Source organism: Epinephelus lanceolatus, chromosome 16 (assembly GCF_041903045.1).
Source record: "Epinephelus lanceolatus isolate andai-2023 chromosome 16, ASM4190304v1, whole genome shotgun sequence".
NCBI classification, from domain to species: Eukaryota; Metazoa; Chordata; class Actinopteri; order Perciformes; family Serranidae; genus Epinephelus; species Epinephelus lanceolatus.
In genome coordinates, this window is record NC_135749.1 from 40,850,491 (window position 1) to 40,872,624 (window position 22,134).

The 22,134-nt window shown below is 40.0% G+C and overlaps 1 protein-coding gene and 1 long non-coding RNA gene across 2 annotated transcripts; one reads left to right on the forward strand and one right to left on the reverse strand.

Moving 5' to 3' along the window:
* The first annotated feature begins 7,830 nt into the window (after positions 1–7,830).
* LOC144467332 (uncharacterized) lies at positions 7,831–10,444 on the forward strand. The gene is made up of 4 exons (XM_078175744.1): positions 7,831–8,880; positions 9,170–9,325; positions 9,628–9,720; positions 10,087–10,444. Exons 1-4 carry the CDS (start codon positions 8,779–8,781, stop codon positions 10,408–10,410), a joined length of 675 nt encoding a protein of 224 aa, XP_078031870.1. The 5' UTR covers positions 7,831–8,778; the 3' UTR covers positions 10,411–10,444.
* A 4,800-nt stretch (positions 10,445–15,244) lies between these two features.
* LOC144467458 (uncharacterized) lies at positions 15,245–21,895 on the reverse strand. The gene is made up of 3 exons (XR_013493654.1): positions 21,393–21,895; positions 18,491–18,556; positions 15,245–18,389 (listed from the first exon to the last, which is right to left on the reverse strand). It is a non-coding gene; the product is annotated as an uncharacterized LOC144467458 (long non-coding RNA).
* Positions 21,896–22,134: the final 239 nt, after the last annotated feature.

Consider the following 22,134-nt stretch of genomic DNA (forward strand, 5'->3'; position numbering starts at 1 on the left):
CCACCCTCCACTCCACCAGGGGAGAGTGGACCCCAAGCCAGCGCCACAGAACCAGCGGCTGCCCCGCTGGTTATACCTCCGACCGTGGCAGCTGTCACACAAACTGCTGCTGAAAGTTATACATTTTGATACAGGTAGGCTATATACATATTGCAAAACTCTGTAAAAGTACACCAAAGCATATTTTCGTTTCCAAATATTTATTTGAAAACGAAACCATTCATAAGGTCAATATAAAACATTTTATTAGTAATAAAAAACAATTGTAATCTCAATGTGACCGCGACAGCCGGCGGGACTGTGGCTGAACCACTTCCAATGTTCATTCATTCATTCATTCATTCAATTGCGTGTTCAATGTGTGTGTGTGTGTGTGTCAGAGAGGAGTATCAATAAAAAAAAAGTAATTATTTCGGTGTTTATTTCTTTTATTCTTCCGTTTTTTTTTATTAAAATGCGTAATATAGCCAACAATATTATAGACCAAATGTTAATCTAATTGTTATTGTAGAATGTATTTAGCAAATCACCACTCTCAACTGGAGACAGCAGCAGAAAAAAAAGGCATTATAAAAAGCCGACAAATAGTGTTAATTAATTGACGTGAGACACTGAAGAGGTTGTCTCCTTTTTTATTTTTTTTATCATAAATTCTCAGAAATTAGTCAAAAGTAGAACATGCTAAAAGTAAATACAATAATAGGCTAAATAGTATCTAAGCAATAATAAAGTGTCTGAACAATAATAAATATTATCTAAGTTATCTATTAGGCTACCATTCCACTCTGTAAATAGATTTTAACATTTCAATATGATTTTAATATTATTTTTGCTTATTTCATTATTGTTATTATTGGTTTTACTTTTTAGTAGTATTGTATTGTCTGAGGATGACTCATTTTAGTAACTATCTACAGTAAAAAAGAAAAAAACAAGCAAAGAAACAAACAAAACTCATTTTATACACGGGGCCTTCAAAGTGCTCACTGAAACTACACCTGGCATGGCTTGTGTCAAAAAAATGAAAAAATCTAAACTTTGTCGTAGCGCTAAACCAAATACGTCATTGGAAAGGTCTCAACCTGGATAGTAACATATGTCAGTATGAAGATTCTACATGGCTCCTGCTTTCAGCCATTGACCTTTGAACCTTGACCTCAGTGCATGTTTGAGGGCTTATAACTCAGCAACTAAAGGGGGTACAGACATGGTACCAACTGTTATAGAGAGCTCTTGACCTCAGCTATCATGTGAGTGTAGTCAACAACTGAGGGTGCTGTCAGATATGGATAAAATATGGATAAAATTAATTTTCACCCATTTAGAAATTAGATATTTAAAATCTGATTTCATAAATGTGTTTACCATCCCCTTAAAGTCCACAGTGTACTCTCAATTCAGTATTTACAACTTCCAAATCTGGGAAAAACACTTAGATTTTTAAAAAAACTACAATTCCCTGGGACCGCGCCATGCAGTTTGATACATATCAGCAACATAGTTGTAGTTCTTCTGATTTGCAAAGTAGGGTTCTAAATAGGGTTGTAAAAAGATATATCTACTGAATATATCTAATATCAAGTAAAGCCGAACGAGTTATTACACTCCACCTAGATGAACTATGGTAAGAAAAAGTAAAGATGTCGGCTAATTTTCGATATTTTAGCTAATACACTAGAAACGACGTTTTTGGGACAGTAGGTTCGTTTGCGGCTTGTAAAATAGGGTTGTAAAAAGATAGATCTACTGAATAAATCTAATATCTAGTAAAGCCGAAGTAGTTATTACGCTGCACCTAGATGGACTATGTTAAGAAAAAAAGCAAGGATGTTGGCTAATTGTAGTTATTTTAGATAGTACTCTAAAAACGGCGTTTTTGGGACGGTAGGTTTTTTGCGGCTTGTGCAACAGGGTCGTAAAAAGATACATCAACTGAATATATCAAATGTCTAGTAAAGCTGAACTAGTAATGACACTGCACCTAGATGAAATATGTTAAGAAAAAGTAGGCATGATGGTTCATTTCAGATATTTTAGCAAGTTCTCTAGAAACAGCGTTTTTGGGATTGAATATTTGAATAGGCTATAACAAATATCTAGAACAGCCGAACTATCACGTTATTATCATTATTATTATTATTGGTGGGAAATTATAACAGAGAAATATATTTGCCGTTTTAATATCAAGAACACTTCCGTGTTTTTGTGTGTATACAGGAATGTTAAAGATATTATTGAGGAAAACGAGGTTGACGTGACGTGATTGAATCAGGGAATCCGTGTGTCCACCACGGGAGAGGACCCTAATTGACTTTACATTGGCATTGTTTTGGTGGCAGCACGTAATTTCAACCCATTATGTGCTGCCACCATGGAATGCGGTGTTAAGAGGTCGTGGTCATTTCACGTATTTCTGTGAGATCAGGTTGTGTTGTATTCAGTCTAATCCCAGGTGTGTTTTTAATTTTAATTTTTACTGCAAATGAATATTGGTTCTAAATATCGGTTATCGGTTTCCTTGACTACTAATAATCGGTATCGGTTTCGGCCCTAAAAAACCCATATCGGTTGATCCCTAGTCAGTTGTTGAAAAGCTAGCCAGCGTACTCTGTGAGACAAACCCTGTAAAAAAAGCAATTGGAGATAAAGGTCCACTTTCTAGTAATTGGAGGCGAAAAGCTTACTATAAGAGCCACTTTAATGTAGTGGAACCAGTGGAATATATACTTGACAGAAAAAATCATAAGTCATTCCAATATATTTCAGTTTTAAAGTCTTTGCAGCATATTCTTGACTGCCAGACAATCTTGGATTATTTGAATACTGTAGATAATCAGCCACAGAGAACTTGTGTGAACTTATACAAAACTGTCTTTGATGGTGCCTTCTTCAATGAAAATGAACTGTTGTCTAAGCAAGAAAGCATTTCATTGATATTATACATTGATGAATTTGAAATATGTAATCCCCTTGGTACATCCAGGAGGAAGCATAAAATATTTGGTTTGTATTGGATTCTGGGTAATTTGCCGCCAGGCTGTAACTCTGCTTTACCCTCCATCTATTTGGCTGCTTTAATCAAAAGTAACAATCTGAAGTGCTATGGGTATGAGAAAGTGTTAAAACCTGTAATTAATGATCTTGTAATTTTGGAACAGAGTGGGATATTTCTGTCAAAGTTAGGCAGAACAGTAAAAGGCACAGTTCAGTGTGTGGTCGCCGACAACCTTGGTGCACACAGTATTGCTGGATTTGTTGAAAATTTCTCAGGGACATATGTATGTAGATTTTGCACTGCAGAGAGATCAGAGTTCCAGACTAAAGAAGTCAGAAGTGAAGTCTTTACTTTGAGAACAAAAGACATTCATGCAGATCATTTAAGAATCCTTGAGGAAAACAAATTGCCCAGTTATTATGGTGTGAAATCAAAGTGTGTTTTGTCAAAACACCTCTCATATTTTGATGTTACCACTGGGTTTCCACCAGACATTGTACATGATCTTTTTGAAGGAATTGTCCCTTTCAAACTTGCACTTTGCCTCAGTTTGTTCATCAAAAAAAAGTATTTCACATTATGTACATTGAATGAAGCAATATTATCTTTCAACTTTAAGTGGGCTGACAAAACAAATCAACCTCATCCTGTGGCTCTCAGTTTTGCAACCAAAAAAACTGTCGGGGGGAAATACACACGAGAACTGGAGTCTAATCAGATTTTTGCCTTTGTTGATTGGACAGAGTGTTCCCTGTGAGGAGCCTGCTTGGGAGATCTTAACAGCCCTGAAGGACATTGTTGATCTCGTTGTCAGTCCCGTTCATACCGTGGACTCCATTGCATATCTTGGTTTTAAGATCTCTGAGCACAGAAAGAGATTTCAAGAGGTTTTTCCAGACTGTGAGCTTAAACCAAAGCACCATTTCTTGGAGCATTATCCGTACTTGATCCGTAAGTTTGGGCCATTACTTGCCCTATGGACTATGTGTTTTGAAGCAAAGCATAGCTTTTTTAAAAGAGTTGCAAGGAATATCAGATGCTTCAAAAATGTGCTTCTTTCCCTTTAACAGAGGCATCAGTATCAGATTGCACATCATTTGCATGCAAGTAGCTTTACCAAACCCCCACTGGAAGTAACGGATGTTTCCACTGTTCACATTGATGTTCTTAACAAGGACATCTCAAATGCACTGAGACAGAAGTCTCCAGATATGGACAATGTGTGCTTGGCTAAAAGTGTAGCATATAATGGACTAAACTACAAGTGTGGGATGATCTTGATCCACGGCTCACTGGGAGGACTGCCAGAGTTTAGTGAAATCATCCAAATGGTGATACTGCAGGACAAACTAATCTTCATCGTGAAGAAGCTTAGTGGATGGTATATGGAACACTACAGATGATCTCAAAACATCGCCAACCATGCAAGTGGAACTTGTTGAGCCACAAGAACTACATGATACCTACCCACTGGCAGACTACAAAATTAGGGGGATGCGTCTTGTGACTTTGAAAAGATATGTCCATGTATAAAGGGTGAGGCTTCTGAATGTTATAAGTTATTTTATTAAGTGAGAAAACAAATGCCAGACTCATACAATACTGTTGTGTTCTCAAAACATATTTATTTCATACTGTAAGCCAAAATGGTGTGACGATGTGATTGGCAACTAATCAATTAATCAACTAATAGTTGCAGCAGGGTAGGCATTATGTCATTTTATAATGTAGGTTGCTGGATTCCAGTCAGTAAATGCTAATCCTCTGCTCTTCTCCTCTCTTTGCCTTCTCTCTTTTCCTCCTCCTTGTCTCCCCTCTTCTTGCCTCCTCTCTTCTCCACCTCTCCTCTTCTCCTCCCCTCTTCTCTCTTTGCCTTCCCTCTTCTCCTCTTCCTCATCTCCCCTCTTCTCGCCTCCTCTCTTCTCCTTCACCTCTCCTCTTCTTCTCCTCCTCCCCTCTCCTTGCCTTCTCTCTTCTCCTCGTCTCCACTTCTCCTCCCCTCTTCTCCACCTCTCCTCTTCTTCTCCTCCTCCTCCCCTCTCCTCCTCTCTTTGCCTTCTCTCTTCTCCTCGTCTCCTCTTCTCCTCCACCTCTCCTCTTCTTCTCCTCCTCCCCTTCTCCTCTCTTTGCCCTCTCTCTTCTCCTACTAGCCTCCTCTCTTCTCCTCCACCTCTCCTCTTCTTCTCCTCCTCCCCCCTCCTTCTCTTTGCCTTCTCTCCTCCTCCTCCTCGCCCCTCTTCTTCTCACCTCTTGTCTTCCACCTCTCCTCTTCTTTCCTCCCCTCCTTTTCTACATTTGCTAAACCCATTTTTCTAATATAACAGTTGCCACTTTATTAAGTCCACCTAGCTAAAATGAATGCAGTCTGATACAATAGTTTGACAGTAAATTCTTAAATCGGATAGTAGTCAGTGGTACCCCTAGAGGGGATTTGTTTTACATGTTGATCTTTACTAACTGTGCTTGTGCTCTCTTCTCAGGCCACCATGGCTGGTTCGACACCTGCAAGACTGAAGGTTAAAATTACAAATGACCTTCTGATTGCTTCAGACAAGGACTCGTCTCTGTACTTGTTTTATTAGATCTTAGTGCGGCGTTTGACACAATTGACCATCAAATTCTGCTACAGAGACTGGAACACTTAATTGGCCTAAAAGGTTCTGCACTAAGCTGGTTTAAATCTTATTTATCTGATCGTTTTCAGTTTGTTCACGTTCATAATGAATCATCCTTGCATACTAAAGTTTGTTTTGGAGTTCCGCAAGGTTCTGTGCTCGGACCAATCAATCAATCAATTTTATTTATAAAGCCCAATATCACAAATCACAATTTGCTTCACAAGGCTTTACAGCATACGACATCCCTGTGTCCTTATGACCCTCGCAGCGGATAAGGAAACACTCCCCAAAAAAACCCCTTTAACAGGGAAAAAAAACAGTAGAAACCTCAGGAAGAGCAACTGAGGAGGGATCCCTCTTCCAGGACGGACAGACGTGCAATAGATGTCGTACAGAACAGATCAGCATAATAAATTAACAGTAATCCGTATGACACAATGAGACAGAGAGAGAGAGAGAGAGAGATGCAGGTAATAACAGTCCTAATAACAATAATAATAACAATCCTATTTACTCTATATATGCTTCCTTTAGGTAACATCATTAGAAATCACTCTGTAAATTTCCATTGTTATGCGGATGATACACAGTTGTATTTATCTATGAAGCCAGAAGAAAGTAATCCATTAACTAAACTTCATAATTGCCTTAAAGTCATAAAAACCTGGATGAGCACGAATTTCCTGATGTTAAATTCAGACAAAACTGAAGTTATTGTTCTTGGCCCGAAACAACTCAGAGACTCTTTATCTGATGACATAGTTTCTCTAGATGGCATTGCTCTGGCCTCTAGCACTACCATAAGAAACCTCGGAGTAACATTTGATCAAGATTTGTCTTTTAATTCTCATTTAAAACAAACCTCACTGACTGCATTTTTTCATCTGCGTAATATTGCAAAAATTAGGCCTATCCTGACCCGAAAAGATGCAGAAAAATTGGTCCACACTTTTGTTACCTCAAATCTGGATTACTGTAACTCTCTATTATCAGGTAGCTCTAGTAAGTCCTTAAAAACTCTCCAGCTAATTCAAAATGCAGCAGCACGTGTACTAACAGGAACTAAGAAACAAGATCATATTTCTCCTGTTTTAGCTTCTCTGCACTGGCTCCCTGTAAAATCCAGAATTGAAATCCTACTGTTAACTTATAAAGCTCTAAATGGTCAGGCTCCGTCATATCTTAGAGAGCTCATAGTGCCATATTATCCCACCAGAACACTGTGCTCGGAGAATGCAGGGTTATTCGTGGTCCCTAAAGTCTCCAAAAGTAGATCAGGAGCCAGAGCCTTCAGCTATCAGGCTCCTCTCCTGTGGAATCATCTTCCTGTTGCGGTCCAGGAGGCAGACACTGTCTCCACATTTAAGACTTTCCTTTTTGATGAAGCTTATAGTTAGGGCTGGCTCAGGCTTGCCTTGTACCAGCCCCTAGTTAGGCTGACTTAGGCCTAGTCTGCCGGAGGACCCCCTATAATACACCAGGCACCTTCTCTCCTTCTCCTTCTCCCCTTCTCTCTCTCTCTCTCTCTCTCTCTCTCTCTCTCTCGTGTCCTATTACTGCATCTTGCTAACTCGGCCATTCTGGATGTCACTAACTCGGCTTCTTCTCCGGAGCCTTTGTGCTCCACTGTCTCTCAGGTTAACTTGTATTGCAGTGGTGCCTGGATAATGTGACGTGTGTGGTTATGCTGCTGCCGTGGTCCTGCCAGATGCCTCCTGCTGCTGCTGTTATCATTAGTCATACTTCTACTGTTATTATACACATATGATTATTGTCACACATGTATACTATCAGATATTAATATATTATTATTAATTATAATATTATTACTTTCATTAATGTTATTGTAAGCTACTGTCATTACCGTCTGTTCTGCATCTCTCTCTGCCTCTGTCTCTGTCTCTCTCTCTTTCTGTCTCATTGTGTCATACGGATTACTGTTAATTTATTATGTTGATCTGTTCTGTACAACATCTATTGCACGTCTGTCCGTCCTGGAATAGGGATCCCTTCTCAGTTGCTCTTCCTGAGGTGTCTACCGTTTTTTTCCCTGTTAAAGGGTTTTTTTGGGGAGTTTTTCCTTATCCGCTGTGAGGGTCCAAAGGACAGAGGGATGTTGTATGCTGTAAAGCCCTGTGAGGCAAATTGTGATTTGTGATATTGGGCTTTATAAATAAAATTGATTGATTGATTGATTGATATTAGGGGAGAACAACATTGAAAAACTGACTCTTCCAAATGGCATCCCAGAGTCACTAGATGACCTTCTCAGTGAGATAAAGACTACCTCTGGGTTAAAGGGTAACCTCAGACTCCAATACATGGACCAAGATTTTGGCAACGACTTCTTCAATCTGAATTCTATCACTGAACTTCAGGATTTGGGAACAATCAAGGTGATCCACCAGCAAACAAATCCACCTTTGATCAGTGCTACTCAGTCCACTTCATCTCCTTCATTTGAGTCTGATGACGGTGCTTTGTTGGCATCAAACAACACAATAATCCTCTCATCCCCTGAGTCTGTGTCATCTCGAACACAATAGTGGCCAAAGAACTTTGCGATTCCCCAATTTTCATATGATACGGCTAGAGAAGGGGAATACTGAGTACCGTGTGAGCCAAAAAATGTTGACTGTCAGCTCCCGAATGCTGTCTGATATCCTGAAAAGAGTATCAGAAGAAATTTACCGATACAAGGCCTACCCAGAGGATCAATCAATCAATCAATCAATCAATTTTATTTATAAAGCCCAATATCACAAATCACAATTTGCCTCACAGGGCTTTACAGCATACGACATCCCTCTGTCCTTAGGATGCACATTTCTGCGCAGCTGCAGAGGCCCTAATCAAAAAGCACCCTTGTTTGAAAGAACCTGGCTCAATTAATGGCTGCTATGGTTGGAAACAGCGACTTAAGTACAAAATGGCAAACTACAGGACTCAGCTCAAATTGTAGGGGTGTCCAGAGCTGTGTGTAAACCCCCTGAAATCTAAAGCTACTACAGATGCTTTCCCTGCTAAAAAAGTGAAGAAGCCAAAACGGTCTGAAGCTAACTTTTATCCATCCTTTCCTACTGGTGAAAGTCTGGACAGCCTGGAAAAAATGAGACTAGAACAGAGATTGGGATAAGGAACAACTAAAGGGTCATTGCAGACAAAATGGCTAACACATTTGCCTACAGACGACATGAGGTGGTAAACCAAGAACCAAGCATTCAGGACTTCAAGGACAGATGGCCTGCACTCTTCACACAGAAAGAGGTAAGAATGGAACTGAAGTAATGAAAGTCTGTATGCTTCAGGTTTTGTTAAAGTGAGCTTTCATGAATTGGTCATAATTTGATGTGGTTGAGATTATATAACACTGAACTTAATGACAGAATTTACATTTTTAATTTCCACATTTGTTATACTCTTTGGGGTGTTGACATTTTGGCAGGTATGCTTCAGTGGTTACTTCGTGTGTTCTGAGTTTGTATACAGGATGAGAATAGTGGCATTTTCTTTTTGTCAGAATACAATATCTACTGTCATTGTGTTTTGATTTTAGATTAATACAGAGTTCCATAGGCTCATGGCTGTTCCTCTTAAGGAGAAGTTCATGGCCCAGTTAGACATGCACTCAAGTCAGCTGATCAAAGTCATCCATGCCAAAGGAGGAGCAACACGCCAAAAGACTGTGGACATCATGGACACTTTGAACCAGGTAAATCTGTACCATCAAACGAGACCCTTTGTAACTAAGAGGGCTGTCACAATATATCTGTATCCTTCATAAATACATTAATATGGGCAGGCCAATGCTAATCATGTCTTTCATATGCATGAATGTTTTTGGCGACTCATACACACCACTGAGTTCATCCCTTTTTCTTTCGATAATGAATCTCTGGGCTTGTAAATTACTATCTGTTTTTAAATAAAGTAAGTGTAAGAGTTAAGTTATACGAGTAAGGATGTCTGTCTTATGAGATTTAGAACAATAAAATGAATTGTTTGTTGTTCTAGACTGTGGACATTAATCTTCGGAGGGAGTGTGTGCTGAAAGCCCTCACCATCTTCCTGGGAGAAGATGCAGATGACCTGATCAAGGAATATCTTGTAAGTTTCAACAGTTATTTACATGTTGTATTTATTATCATGGCCATATTGGACATAATGTAATTCCCAGCAACAATACACAACATATTGGATCAAATATTTTTTTTAAGTAAGAAGGATTTGCCTATCTTAGTTGATTATACAAATTTAAAGGAATAGTTTAACATTTTGGGAAATCTTATCTTTCTTGCTTACAGTTAGATGGTCAGATTAATACACCTCTCTCTGCTGGTTGTGGTGTGTGATGACACCCAATCAAGAAATAGCCCAGCACATAACACATATTGGTACATCACCCAAAAACTTCATCACAGTAAGAAGTGAGGCCAATGATGATTTGTGTTTGTGTCCTGTACCCCTCTGTAGGACTCTGGAGCAGATGATGCTCAGAGGGACCTGGAGCAGCTCACCATGGCAGTGTTTGTCATTTGGAAGGAGGGGGAAGGACTGCTTGAGCCACCTGAAGACATTGGCATTGTCATTGAGGACGTGGAAGTGTTGCATGAACTGACTTCAGTTGCCTCAGCTTGTGCCTTGCTTCTAGGTTTGATATATGCACTCAACTTAGCTTATCCAAAACCCCTTCGCTTCACTTTTGAAGTGCTCCAAAAAATCATCATGCAGCTTGATCAGCACAAGATGTCCCCCAAAGTCCATAATCTGTATAGCAAACTTCAAAGCTCGCAGTAACGACACACTACAATGGATTCCTCCTCTGGGCCAACAAATGGCCTAGTGCCATATTGTGAAAGAACAATGGTGTTTGGACATATAGCATGTTAAAAATGTAGTCTCTTTAGGATGTTGGGCCTTTTGTTTTTTTTGCTCCAAGATACAATGAAGAGACTCAACAAATATTCCTCAAACCACAATTTGCACTTTGCTGACAAAATAACTATGTGTTCCTAACAGTTACTTATGCATTTTGTCCATATGTGTTTTAAAAGGACAAATATGTAATGTGTTGGCCCAAAAGCTGTGTTGGTGGCCATAAAGTTAATGGGTCATTACAATTATACAATAAAGTATTAAAAAAAAACATCAGATTTTGAGTTTTTTTTAAATATTTTCAGCCAACTTAAAATTGTAATTTTACTTATATTAAGCAAACTACAATTTCATTTCAAGGTTACTACAAAAAGTAATTTACATGAAACCATAGTATTAGGTCAGAAAGGAGCAATATTTTACTTTTGGGTTATGTAAATTGTTGAGTTGGAAAAACTGAAAACTTTAAGTTGACTTGCCTTAATTTTAAGTTGGATTAATGCAAAACATTGATTTGAGAACAAATAAATTATTAAGTACATGTGACTTAAATCAATTGCATTAATCTAACTTATTAACTTAATTTCAAAGAATTTAATTCATTTAGGGGCAGCACTCTTGCCTCACAGCAAGAGGGTTGCCGGTTCAATCCCGGGCGTGGGAGCCCTTCTGTGTGGAGTTTGCATGTTCTCCTCATGTCAGCGTGGGTTCTTTCCGGGCACTCCGGCTTCCTCCCACAGTCCAAAGACATGCAGATTGGGGACTAGGTTAATTGATAACTCTAAATTGTCCGTAGGTGTGAATGTGAGCGTGAATGGTTGTTTGTCTCTATGTGTCAGCCCTGCGATAGTCTGGCGTCTGCCTCTCGCCCGATGTCAGCTGGGATAGGCTCCAGCCCCCCCGCGACCCTCAAGAGGATGAAGCGGTTAGAAGATGAATGAATGAATAATTCATTTAGGTGTTACCAATTGAAACAATTCAATTAAGTTGGTCCAACTATTTTCTTTTTTAAGTGTACTGTTGCAAGATGGCCGATGACTATGACACATTTTTTGTAAGTACTTTGCAATCTCTGTAAAATTCAATTATAACATTGACAGATTTGAGTGAATATTGTAACCACTGTCCAAAAAAGTGCTGTCACCAAAATCGTTTGCATAAGGGACATTAAACAGGCAAAGCAGGCAAGTTATTAGAGAGATACTCAGCTCTATTACAGTTGCTTTTGATGGAGTGAAGTATGTGGCTGATGAAGCTCATTCACCATTTGTAAATGGGTCATGCATTTAGAGTGCAGTTTTGTGATACTGCATATATTGTGTGTGTGCTATCCTGACTTTTGTTTATTTATCTGTAGGATATGTGGACTGGGGTCTTACACCATGTGACAGGAGAACACTCGTGGGTCTTTGGTACCTGTGCACACACCCCCTTGACAGAAAACAGAGACAAGCCCTTGATTCAGAAGGAATCCAAAGCACATCAGAAGCTTGCAGAAGTTGTTCTGGATGAACGCTGGCTCAAGTCTGTCATAAAGTACTTGACTTTCAGGTAAGTTCATCTGAGTGGTTGCTATTTTTTTTTCTACTAGCAAAAAAAAAAAAAAGGCTATTGCAAACTGTTGGAGTCTGATAGAAAATGGGTAAAAATCTTTATATATAGATATATATATATACACAGTACAGGCCAAAAGTTTGGACACACCTTCTCATTCAATGCGTTTTCTTTATTTTCATGACTATTTACATTGTAGATTCTCACTGAAGGCATCAAAACTATGAATGAACACATGTGGAGTTATGTACTTAACAAAAAAAGGTGAAATAACTGAAAACATGTTTTATATTCTAGTTTCTTCAAAATAGCCACTCTTTGCTCTGATTACTGCTTTGCACACTCTTGGCATTCTCTCGATGAGCTTCAAGAGGTAGTCACCTGAAATGGTTTCCACTTCACAGGTGTGCCTTATCAGGGTTAATTAGTGGAATTTCTTGCTTTATCAATGGAGTTGGGACCATCAGTTGTGTTGTGCAGAAGTCAGGTTAATACACAGCCGACAGCCCTATTGGACAACTGTTAAAATTCATATTATGGCAAGAACCAACCAGCTAACTAAAGAAAAACCAGTGGCCATCATTACTGAAGGTCAGTCAGTCCGGAAAATTGCAAAAACTTTAAATGTGTCCCCAAGTGGAGTCGCAAAAACCATCAAGCGCTACAACGAAACTGGCACACATGAGGACCGACCCAGGAAAGGAAGACCAAGAGTCACCTCTGCTTCTGAGGATAAGTTCATCCGAGTCACCAGCCTCAGAAATGGCAAGTTAACAGCAGCTCAGATCAGAGACCAGATGAATGCCACACAGAGTTCTAGCAGCAGACCCATCTCTAGAACAACTGTTAAGAGGAGACTGCGCCAATCAGGCCTTCATGGTCAAATAGCTGCTAGGAAACCACTGCTAAGGAGAGGCAACAAGCAGAAGAGATTTGTTTGGGCCAAGAAACACAAGGAATGGACATTAGACCAGTGGAAATCTGTGCTTTGGTCTGATGAGTCCAAATTTGAGATCTTTGGTTCCAACCGCCGTGTCTTTGTGAGACGCAGAAAAGGTGAACGGATGGATTCCACATGCCTGGTTCCCACTGTGAAGCATGGAGGAGGAGGTGTGATGGTGTGGGGGTGTTTTGCTGGTGACACTGTTGGGGATTTATTCAAAATTGAAGGCACACTGAACCAGCATGGCTACCACAGCATCCTGCAGCGACATGCCATCCCATCCGGTTTGCTTTTAGTTGGACGATCATTTATTTTTCAACAGGACAATGACCCCAAACACACCTCCAGGCTGTGTAAGGGCTATTTGACCAAGAAGGAGAGTGATGGAGTGCTGCGGCAGATGACCTGGCCTCCACAGTCACTGGACCTGAACCCAATCGAGATGGTTTGGGGTGAGCTGGACCGCAGAGTGAAGGCAAAGGGGCCAACAAGTGCTAAACACCTCTGGGAACTCCTTCAAGACTGTTGGAAAACCATTTCAGGTGACTACCTCTTGAAACTCATGGAGAGAATGCCAAGAGTGTGCAAAGCAGTAATCAGAGCAAAGGGTGGCTATTTTGAAGAAACTAGAATATAAAACATGTTTTCAGTTATTTCACCTTTTTTTGTTAAGTACATAACTCCACATGTGTTCATTCATAGTTTTGATGCCTTCAGTGAGAATCTACAATGTAAATAGTCATGAAAATAAAGAAAACGCATTGAATGAGAAGGTGTGTCCAAACTTTTGGCCTGTACTGTATATATATATATATGTATATATTTAATTCTTTAAACCAGTATCAGTCCTAATCATACATATCAAAGATAAATGAATTTTTAACCCTTAAATTGCCAAGTCATGATGCAACTCCATTTTATGGTCTAAAAAACACTATAAATGTACTCTGTACTCCTGTGCACTGTGCAGCAGGTGCAGCTGTGTAAACAAAGTTGGAGTCTGTTTTGGTTATCACGGCGACTGTACATTTGATGTGCTGGGAAAGGTCCTGCATTTCGTTTATTTCAAAGCTGTGCAGGGGCCCCTGTGTAGATGTGTGTTTTACGTATTTTATAATAAAAAATATCGTGGTGTTTAAACTTTTACATCTCTCTTTACAAGAGTTACACATGAAACGGAGGATATGGAAAAGCGGCCACATGAAAGCTACCTGCGCTTGTACGCATTAGGACATACGGTAATGCACACTCACATGCATACTTTCCCCCACACATACTCACACACCCACACAAACTTAATGCCTCAGCGCTTGTGTGGAGAGCAGAGGGAGAGGAGAATAGTGTGCGTGCCATCTATCGGAAAAAGCAGGTATTTCCTTCATTTGCCATATATGGTTAAAATGATGTCATCACTAAGGAAATCTCTCAGGCACATACTTACAAGCCACAGGCTTCAAATGAAGCGGAGAAATGAGAACATTTCAGTTCAGTTCACATTGTTTACAATAAGCCAAAAACTTTAAAAAATCATGAAAAAAACACTCAAAATGCACAACATGTATCAATTATAAACAATATGCATGAAAAATGGATAAAATATGCTGCACAATTCATCTAATTGCAATCACGATGTCAGGCTGTGCAATTACATAACCGCATAAAAGGCTGCGAAAAAAATATTAATGTGTGTGTCTTTGAACGTGACTACCTCTCCTGTAGTGTGTGGTGTTTGTTGACATTACGCCCACAAGCTATCCTGCCCTGTGTTCCAATACCCATACTACCATACTATTTAGTATGCCAGAAAAAGAATTAGTGTGTCCCAATACATAGTATGTCAGATGCAGTATGCCAAAAGTACCAGGATGTTCTACTACATCCGGTCATATTTCGCAGCATGTATGTCAATATGCTTCTTTGGCCATTCTGACCCACAATCCTTTGCGCAGCGGAAGTTACGTCACACTGACTGAGCTGTGTGTACAACCAACGCCCACACTTCCTTTCATACATGGTTTATTTAATTTGAGATACTAAGACACTACATATTAGGACTGCAATGATCTGATTATATACTGTCACATATCATACAGTTTTGCAAGAACACAGTTACAACATTCAACTTTATTGTGATTATAGTATAATCAGTGTTAGGGTTCAACTATGACTACAATATAGAAAATTCTACCAGTACAGGCAGTGGGGTAAGTGTGGTATAAATAATGAATGCATATGACTAAATATGAATACACTATGGGCCAGGTATGAGCAGTATAGACTAGTAAATATATGAATAGTAAAAGTCAAACACATATTAAGTAATGTAGTAAGAATGTGCAAGTATGTTACACTACAAATAAAAGTAATGTGAATGTAAGGCTGCTTCACGTGCAGACAGAATATAGTGCCAGCAGCTGCATGGCTGTAAATATATTTAACATCAAACATCTGCCAGCAACAGAGAGCTGTGTGTGAAGGGGGTTAATATGCCTACTGGTGACTAGTTCAATAGACAGGTCACTAATAATGGGCTTGGGACTGTTTACGTGAACACATCAGTTTATTAGAAACAACAACATACATTACGACATAACAGCAACAGAGCTCTCCGGCACCTCCGACAGTATGCACGACTCTGGTGGGCTCAACGAGAGGAGATTTGCTGCATCTCCGAAGTACAACAAAACAAAATATTCAAATGTGGCGCTACGGACGGCAGCGGAGGTGAGCAAGAGGGTCGGAGTTCAGGGTGGATGTGATGGCGGATGTAGTGTGTCCCAATAGTATGCATACTGCATGCATACTGCATACTACGCTACATACTTTATAAGGGCGATTTGGAACGCAGGGCTGGTGTGTGCAGCACATATGGTCAGGTGACCACCCAGCGTGCAGCAGTGACCAACATAGACGCTGAAGAAGAGCATGAGCACGACCATGAACAGACTGAGTTCATCTCAAGTTCGTTTGCCCCCTAAGTGCAGTTTGTTTGGACAGGTGTGAACACAGCAATCACACTCGGGTGCGCACCAAAAAAAAACGGAACAAGACCATAGGCCTTTCTCAATGCCAAAAATGCAAAGAATGGACTTGTGTTCTTGGGGAGAATGTTCTTGCGAGTCGTGCTTGGAAGAATGAACTGGCAAGGTCACGAGCACACATGACGCTCTGTTGTCAGTTTAAGACTATGCGTTCTTGTAGGTATTGCGCAATACCCGAGACAGCCTGCTACAGCTGTGCTTTTTTATCCAGTACCTTATCATCCAAAACAATTGGTATTGCGCTACACACACACACAGCATGTATATATATGTATACAGGGTGCGATTTGTGAAAAAAGCAGAGGGGGGGGGATAATTTTGAGAAACGTTTTTATTTAAAAAAAAATTACCACACAACGGCAGGCCAACAGTCAGGCTATATGAAAACAGTTGTTTCTTGTGTAAACCTAACACCAGGGGTTCTCAGACTTTTTTTCTCATCGGATCTGATTTTTATTCAAGGTCAGACGTCCTGAACCATTGGGATGACAAAATAACATTTAAAAGAAGACGAAAAAATGCATGCATTTTGTGTCCACACCGTCGGCTTTCCTCATTGATCTCAGTGCGCTCAGTGCCACGCCCACCTCAGTATTAGCACTGACAGCGGTTGCGTCTCTCCTCTCAAGGAAAAGTGACAGGGCCTGCAGAATCTCCAGCGCATCTTTCATCAGTGCCATCTCCACCAAAAAAGCCAATCTGTCATCTTAGTGTATATAGCTACCCTGAGATCTTGTCCTCTCCTTGGTGGATTTGGATGGGTCTTTGGCCAGCGCTCCAAAAAGTTTCACCAAGGCTGGATAGCCCAGAGAGCTGTCACTGACGTGCAGGATGAGGTACTATATATATATATATATATATATATATATATATATATATGTATATATGTATATACACACACACACACACACACACAATACTCTAAGCTCAGCTGTTGTAATTTACCACAAGTGTACACTAACAATGTAATGCCTATTTTTTAATAAAGCAGCAACAACCTCCTTTCATTGTTTCATTCACCTCCTTATTTTGTTTAAGCTGTTTAGAAATCTCACGAGCCAAGAATTTTCTGTACATCACGAGTCAACGGCAGGAATAAAGAGCCCGGGAAAGGCTATTGTTTGTGGATCGCGTTGTTTAAGAGTGTCTGAGGGTGTTTTGAGAGTAGTATATTGAATCTGGTTGATGTCAAATATGGACCGGCGAACGATCGCAGCTGTCATCGCCTTCGGTACTCTTTACCAGGAGGCAGAAGAGGAGGCTGCTGAGCTAAGGAGGAGTCTTCAGCTGAGAAGAACCAGGCTGAGGAGGAGTCCTCAGCTGAGAAGAGCCGGGATGAGGAAGAGGAGTCAGGAAAGGCGTTGCGCTAACCTAGCGTTTGTCTCTGGCTTTGTAAGTAGGCAAATCTCACAAAGTTTCCCTCAAGCAGCACTTTTATTTCCATTATTATTAATGGATCAGGAGGATCCAGGATCCTCCCCAAACTGTGTAATAGTGACGCTATAGACCCACCCCTTTCATTCATGAATTTCCAACCACTCAGTCAAATTTGACATCTGACATTTGATATTTTGGTACTGTTGATGGTGCCCCAGCACCACCTTGTGGTGAAATCGTGGGGGGCATGGAATTAACGCCATATTAAGTTTTATAATTTATTTGAGGACATTAAATAATATATGCCACACACTTACCTTATATCACATTGGCAGTGAAGTTCACTTGTATACAAGATAAATAATAAATGATAATGCGTAATGAGAACCTGACAAAAGAACAATATTTAATTCATTTTACATTACATAATTTTAAATACATCTAAGTAAAATAGGCATGATCACAGTAAACAGATAAAAACTATGAAATAGTTAAATAAATAAATAAATAAATATAATTAAAATGTCAATTCATGATTGTAAACATTAAAAATATATCTTTCTTTTTGAATTCAGGATCATTCTCCCCGGAGGTATGCACAGATAAACAACAGTGTGCCTATCCTCCGCACCTTTTTCTCTGAGGCAGACCTAAAACCAGCCTTTAGGCTGTCCAGGGAGACCATCAATTTACTGGTCCAGATGCTGCCTCGGTAAAAGCCACAGCCGCTGTCTGTCTCTACTGGCTGGCATGTGGCACCTCCTATAGAGTTACAGCAGACATATTTGCCATGCCGAGGGCCACAGTTGGCAGGGTAGTCCACACTTAAGTGGAGGACATGATGGCCATCCTCCACAAGGTTATCCATTTCCCCAAGCCTGAAGAGATGGAGGATGTGGGGGCAGGCTTTGCACGTCTGGCTGGGCACGAGGCATTTCAGTGTGTGGCTGGTGCCATAGATGGGTGCCACGTCCACATTCTCCCATCTGCAGAACCACAGAAGAAATGCTACATTAACCGCAAGCTCTTCCCTTCAGTGGTGCTCCAGGGAGTGTGTGACAGTGGCGGGAAATTTCTGGACACCTACGTTGGAAACACGGGGTCAGTCCATGATGCCCTTATCCTCCGAAGATCTCCAATGTACAAGGAGTCCCTGTAAGGCAAGGCAAGGCAATTTTATTTATATAGCACCATTCATACACAAGGCAATTCAATGTGCTTTACAAGAGAAATACATTAAAATAAAACATTAAAGGAACAATAGATCATTAAAAACAAAAGCTAAAAGCAAGACAATAAATAGTTAAAAACAGTGCAGAAAATGTATTTAAAAAGCAAACATAAAGCAAAAGCAACAGCAGACAAATATAAAAACAATAGCTACAGATTATCCTAACAATAAATTACATATCTAGTTCACTGGTAAGCTGCAGTAAATAGTAATGTTTTAAGCCCTGATTTAAATGAGTTGACACTTTCAGGTGACCTCAGATATTCTGGAAGTTTGTTCCACAGGCGGGGAGCATAGAAACTAAAGGCTGCTTCACCTTGTTTGGTTTTGATCCTGGGAACACTGAGTAAACTTGTTCCAGATGATCTGAGGGGTCTGGATGCTTCATAATGTACAAGTATATCAGAGATGTATTTAGGCCCGAGACCATTTAGTGCTTTATAGACAAGTAACAAGATTTTAAAGTCTATCCTTTGACACACAGGAAGCCAGTGCAGTGACTTAAGCACTGGTGTAATGTGCTCCACTCTCTTGGTGTTGGTGAGGACTCTGGCAGCAGCGTTCTGGACGAGCTGCAGTTGTCTGATTGATTTTTTACTCAGGCCTGTAAAGACACCGTTACAATAGTCCAGCCTGCTGAAAATGAAAGCATGAACAAGTTTTTCTGTATCTTGTTTAGACAGAAATTCTTTTATTCTTGCTATGTTTTTAAGGTGGTAGTAGGCTGATTTAGTAATTGTCTTAATGTGACTATTGAAATTTAGGTCTGAGTCCAGAACTACACCAAGATTTCTGGCTTGATTTGTAGGTTTTAGTGTCATGGTGTCAAGGTGAGCACTGACTATTGATCTTTGTTCTTTGGGGCCAAAAACAACTATCTCAGTTTTGTCTGTTTAGTTGTAGAAAATTATGGCACATCCACGTATTGATTTTGTCAATGCACTTATTTAGCAGATGTAGGGGACTGTAGTCATCTGGTGACACTGTTATGTAAAGTTGTGTGTCATCTGCATAAGTATGGTAGGAGATGTTATGATATTCCATAATCTGAGCAAGAGGGAGCATATAGATGTTGAACAGAAGAGGCCCAAGAATGGACCCTTGAGGAACTCCACATGTAATTTTTGTTCGCACAGATTCATAATTGCCAAGTGACACAAAGAAATCCCTGTCTTGTAAATAAGATTTAAACCAACGTAGCACAGTGCCAGAAAGTCCCACAAACTTTTCTAGTCTGTCGAGCATTATCTTATGGTCAACTGTGTCGAATGCAGCACTGAGGTCCAGTAATACCAGAACCGAAATCTTTCATGCATCACTGCTCAGATGAATGTCATTTAAAACTTTTACAAGTGCAGTCTCAGTGCTGTGATGTGCTCGAAATCCAGACTGAAAGGCATCAAAGGAATTGTTTTGCTCCAAGAAGGTGTTAAGTTACTGAAAAACAACCTTTTCAATGATCTTTCCTAAAAATGGTAGGTTTGATATGGGCCTGTAGTTATTTATTACTGAGGCATCCAGATTAGGCTTTTTTAAGAGAGGTTTAATGACTGCAGTTTTCAGGGCCATTGGAAAAAGGCCTGACTGAAGAGAACAGTTTACTATCTGTAGTATATCTGATGCTATGCAGTTAAAAAACATCTTTAAAAAAGCTTGTAGGCAGAGTGTCAAGGCAGCAGGTAGTGGACCTAAGGTTTCTAACTATGTCTGTCAAAGTAGCATAATTTAATAGGTGAAAAAGTGCCAAATTAACTGGAGTAGTCTTATGAGGCACAGGTGAAATAGCCACTGTGTTGGAGTTACAGACTGTCTGTCTTATCTTTAAAATCTTGTCTGTGAAAAAAGAAGCAAAGTCATTGCATGCCTTGGTGGATAGCAGTTCAGGAGGGACTGACGCTGATGGGTTTGTCAGTCTGTCAACAACAGTAAATGAAGTCTGTGCATTGTTGTTATTTTTGTTGATAATCTCAGAGAAAAAGGACTGCCGTGCCCTTTTTAGCTCCAAGTTATAGATGTGCAGACTTTCCTTATAGATGTCATAATGAACCTGGAGTTTGGTTTTTCGCCACCTGCGTTCTGCTTTTCTACATTCTCTTTTTTGAGCTTTTACCCGTGTGGCGTTCCTCCATGGTGGTTTTTTTCTTACCGGAGACAACTTTGACCTTCACGGGGGCAATATTATCCATGATATTCATAGCTTTAGAGCTGAAACTATGAACCAGATCATTGACAGAAACTGAGGGCAGAGCTGGTGTGGGTATAAAATCCTGGGTGAATAGTGTACAGGTGTTTTCATTGATATAGCGTTTTCTGATTACCTCTGTTGTAATTTTACTGGTGTCAGCGGAGATGGCCATTTTAAAGAAAACACAGTAATGATCAGAAAAGGCAACATCAGTCACCACAACCTCAGAAATGTTGAGCCCTTTGGAGATAATTAGATCTAAACTATGTCCCTTATTGTGTGTTGGCTCTGTTACATGCTGGGAAAGTGAAGTCTAAATAACACATGCCTGCATGTTACCACTTTATGTATAACTGTTCATCTACCATACAGACTGAAACTCCGTATTTCAAATATTTATTCAAAAACAAATACATCAAACAATAATTTGGAACAAACAATAATTAGGAACTGTTATATTAAATTTAATCAACTATACATTTTTTATAATTTATCTACAAATTTCTCAAAGAGAGACAAGTATCTTTCAGCCCTTTCAGTGGCTGATCTCTCCCTCGCCTCTTCTCTCTCTACCTGCTCCTTCAGGAACTCCAGGAGCTCCTGGTTGACCCTGGACCTCTTTCTTGGTGGCAGGTTGGCCCGTTCTTTGGGAGGGGCAGAGAAGGGGAGGTGACAACACCACCTGTAGTGGTGGTCAAATTAGATGCCACTACCAGGGGCGGGCTTATGGAGTGCTGCCCCCGGAGTGCAGCAGTCACCCCACCCGCCTCCACCCCTTTCCCTGTCGGAGGATCCCTAAACTCCTAAAAGACAGCATCAATGAATGAACGCTTGAAGTCCCAAAAGGTTTCCAGTTTGAATGGCTTCACAAATGTTGACTAATATGTTTGTTGCAACACTATCAACTGTTGAAATGTCAAGTTATAATACCGTTATTTTAAGATGTCTTGCCACAATGAAATACTGATTCCATAAATATTGTGTAATACCAATATTTGTTTTCAGCTTGACTTTTTTGAGATGATGAATTCCACATTTAACAAATATGTATATAGCTTCATTGCTAAAGAGTAGACACAGTGGTGGGTTACCTTCAGGTTGTTCCATTTTTTCATGGCATGCTTGGCTGTCACAGCAAAGCCGCAATTTTTCACGAAGACTCTGGATAAAGAACACACACACACACACACACACACACACACACACAAAGAAGACAACTTAGTCAGACATCATATTACATGATATTATTACAAATTAAACACACAAGTTAACAGAGATATTTCAATGACAAACACACAAGCTGACAGAAACATTC

Bases quoted from the DNA above. Each gene is read 5' to 3' on its own strand.
- LOC144467332 (XM_078175744.1), top strand. From the start codon at position 8,779: ATGGCTAACACATTTGCCTACAGACGACATGAGGTGGTAAACCAAGAA. The intron at 8,881-9,169 runs GTAAGAATGGAA...TTTTGATTTTAG, and splicing joins CACTCTTCACACAGAAAGAG to ATTAATACAGAGTTCCATAG. The intron at 9,326-9,627 runs GTAAATCTGTAC...TTGTTGTTCTAG, and splicing joins TCATGGACACTTTGAACCAG to ACTGTGGACATTAATCTTCG.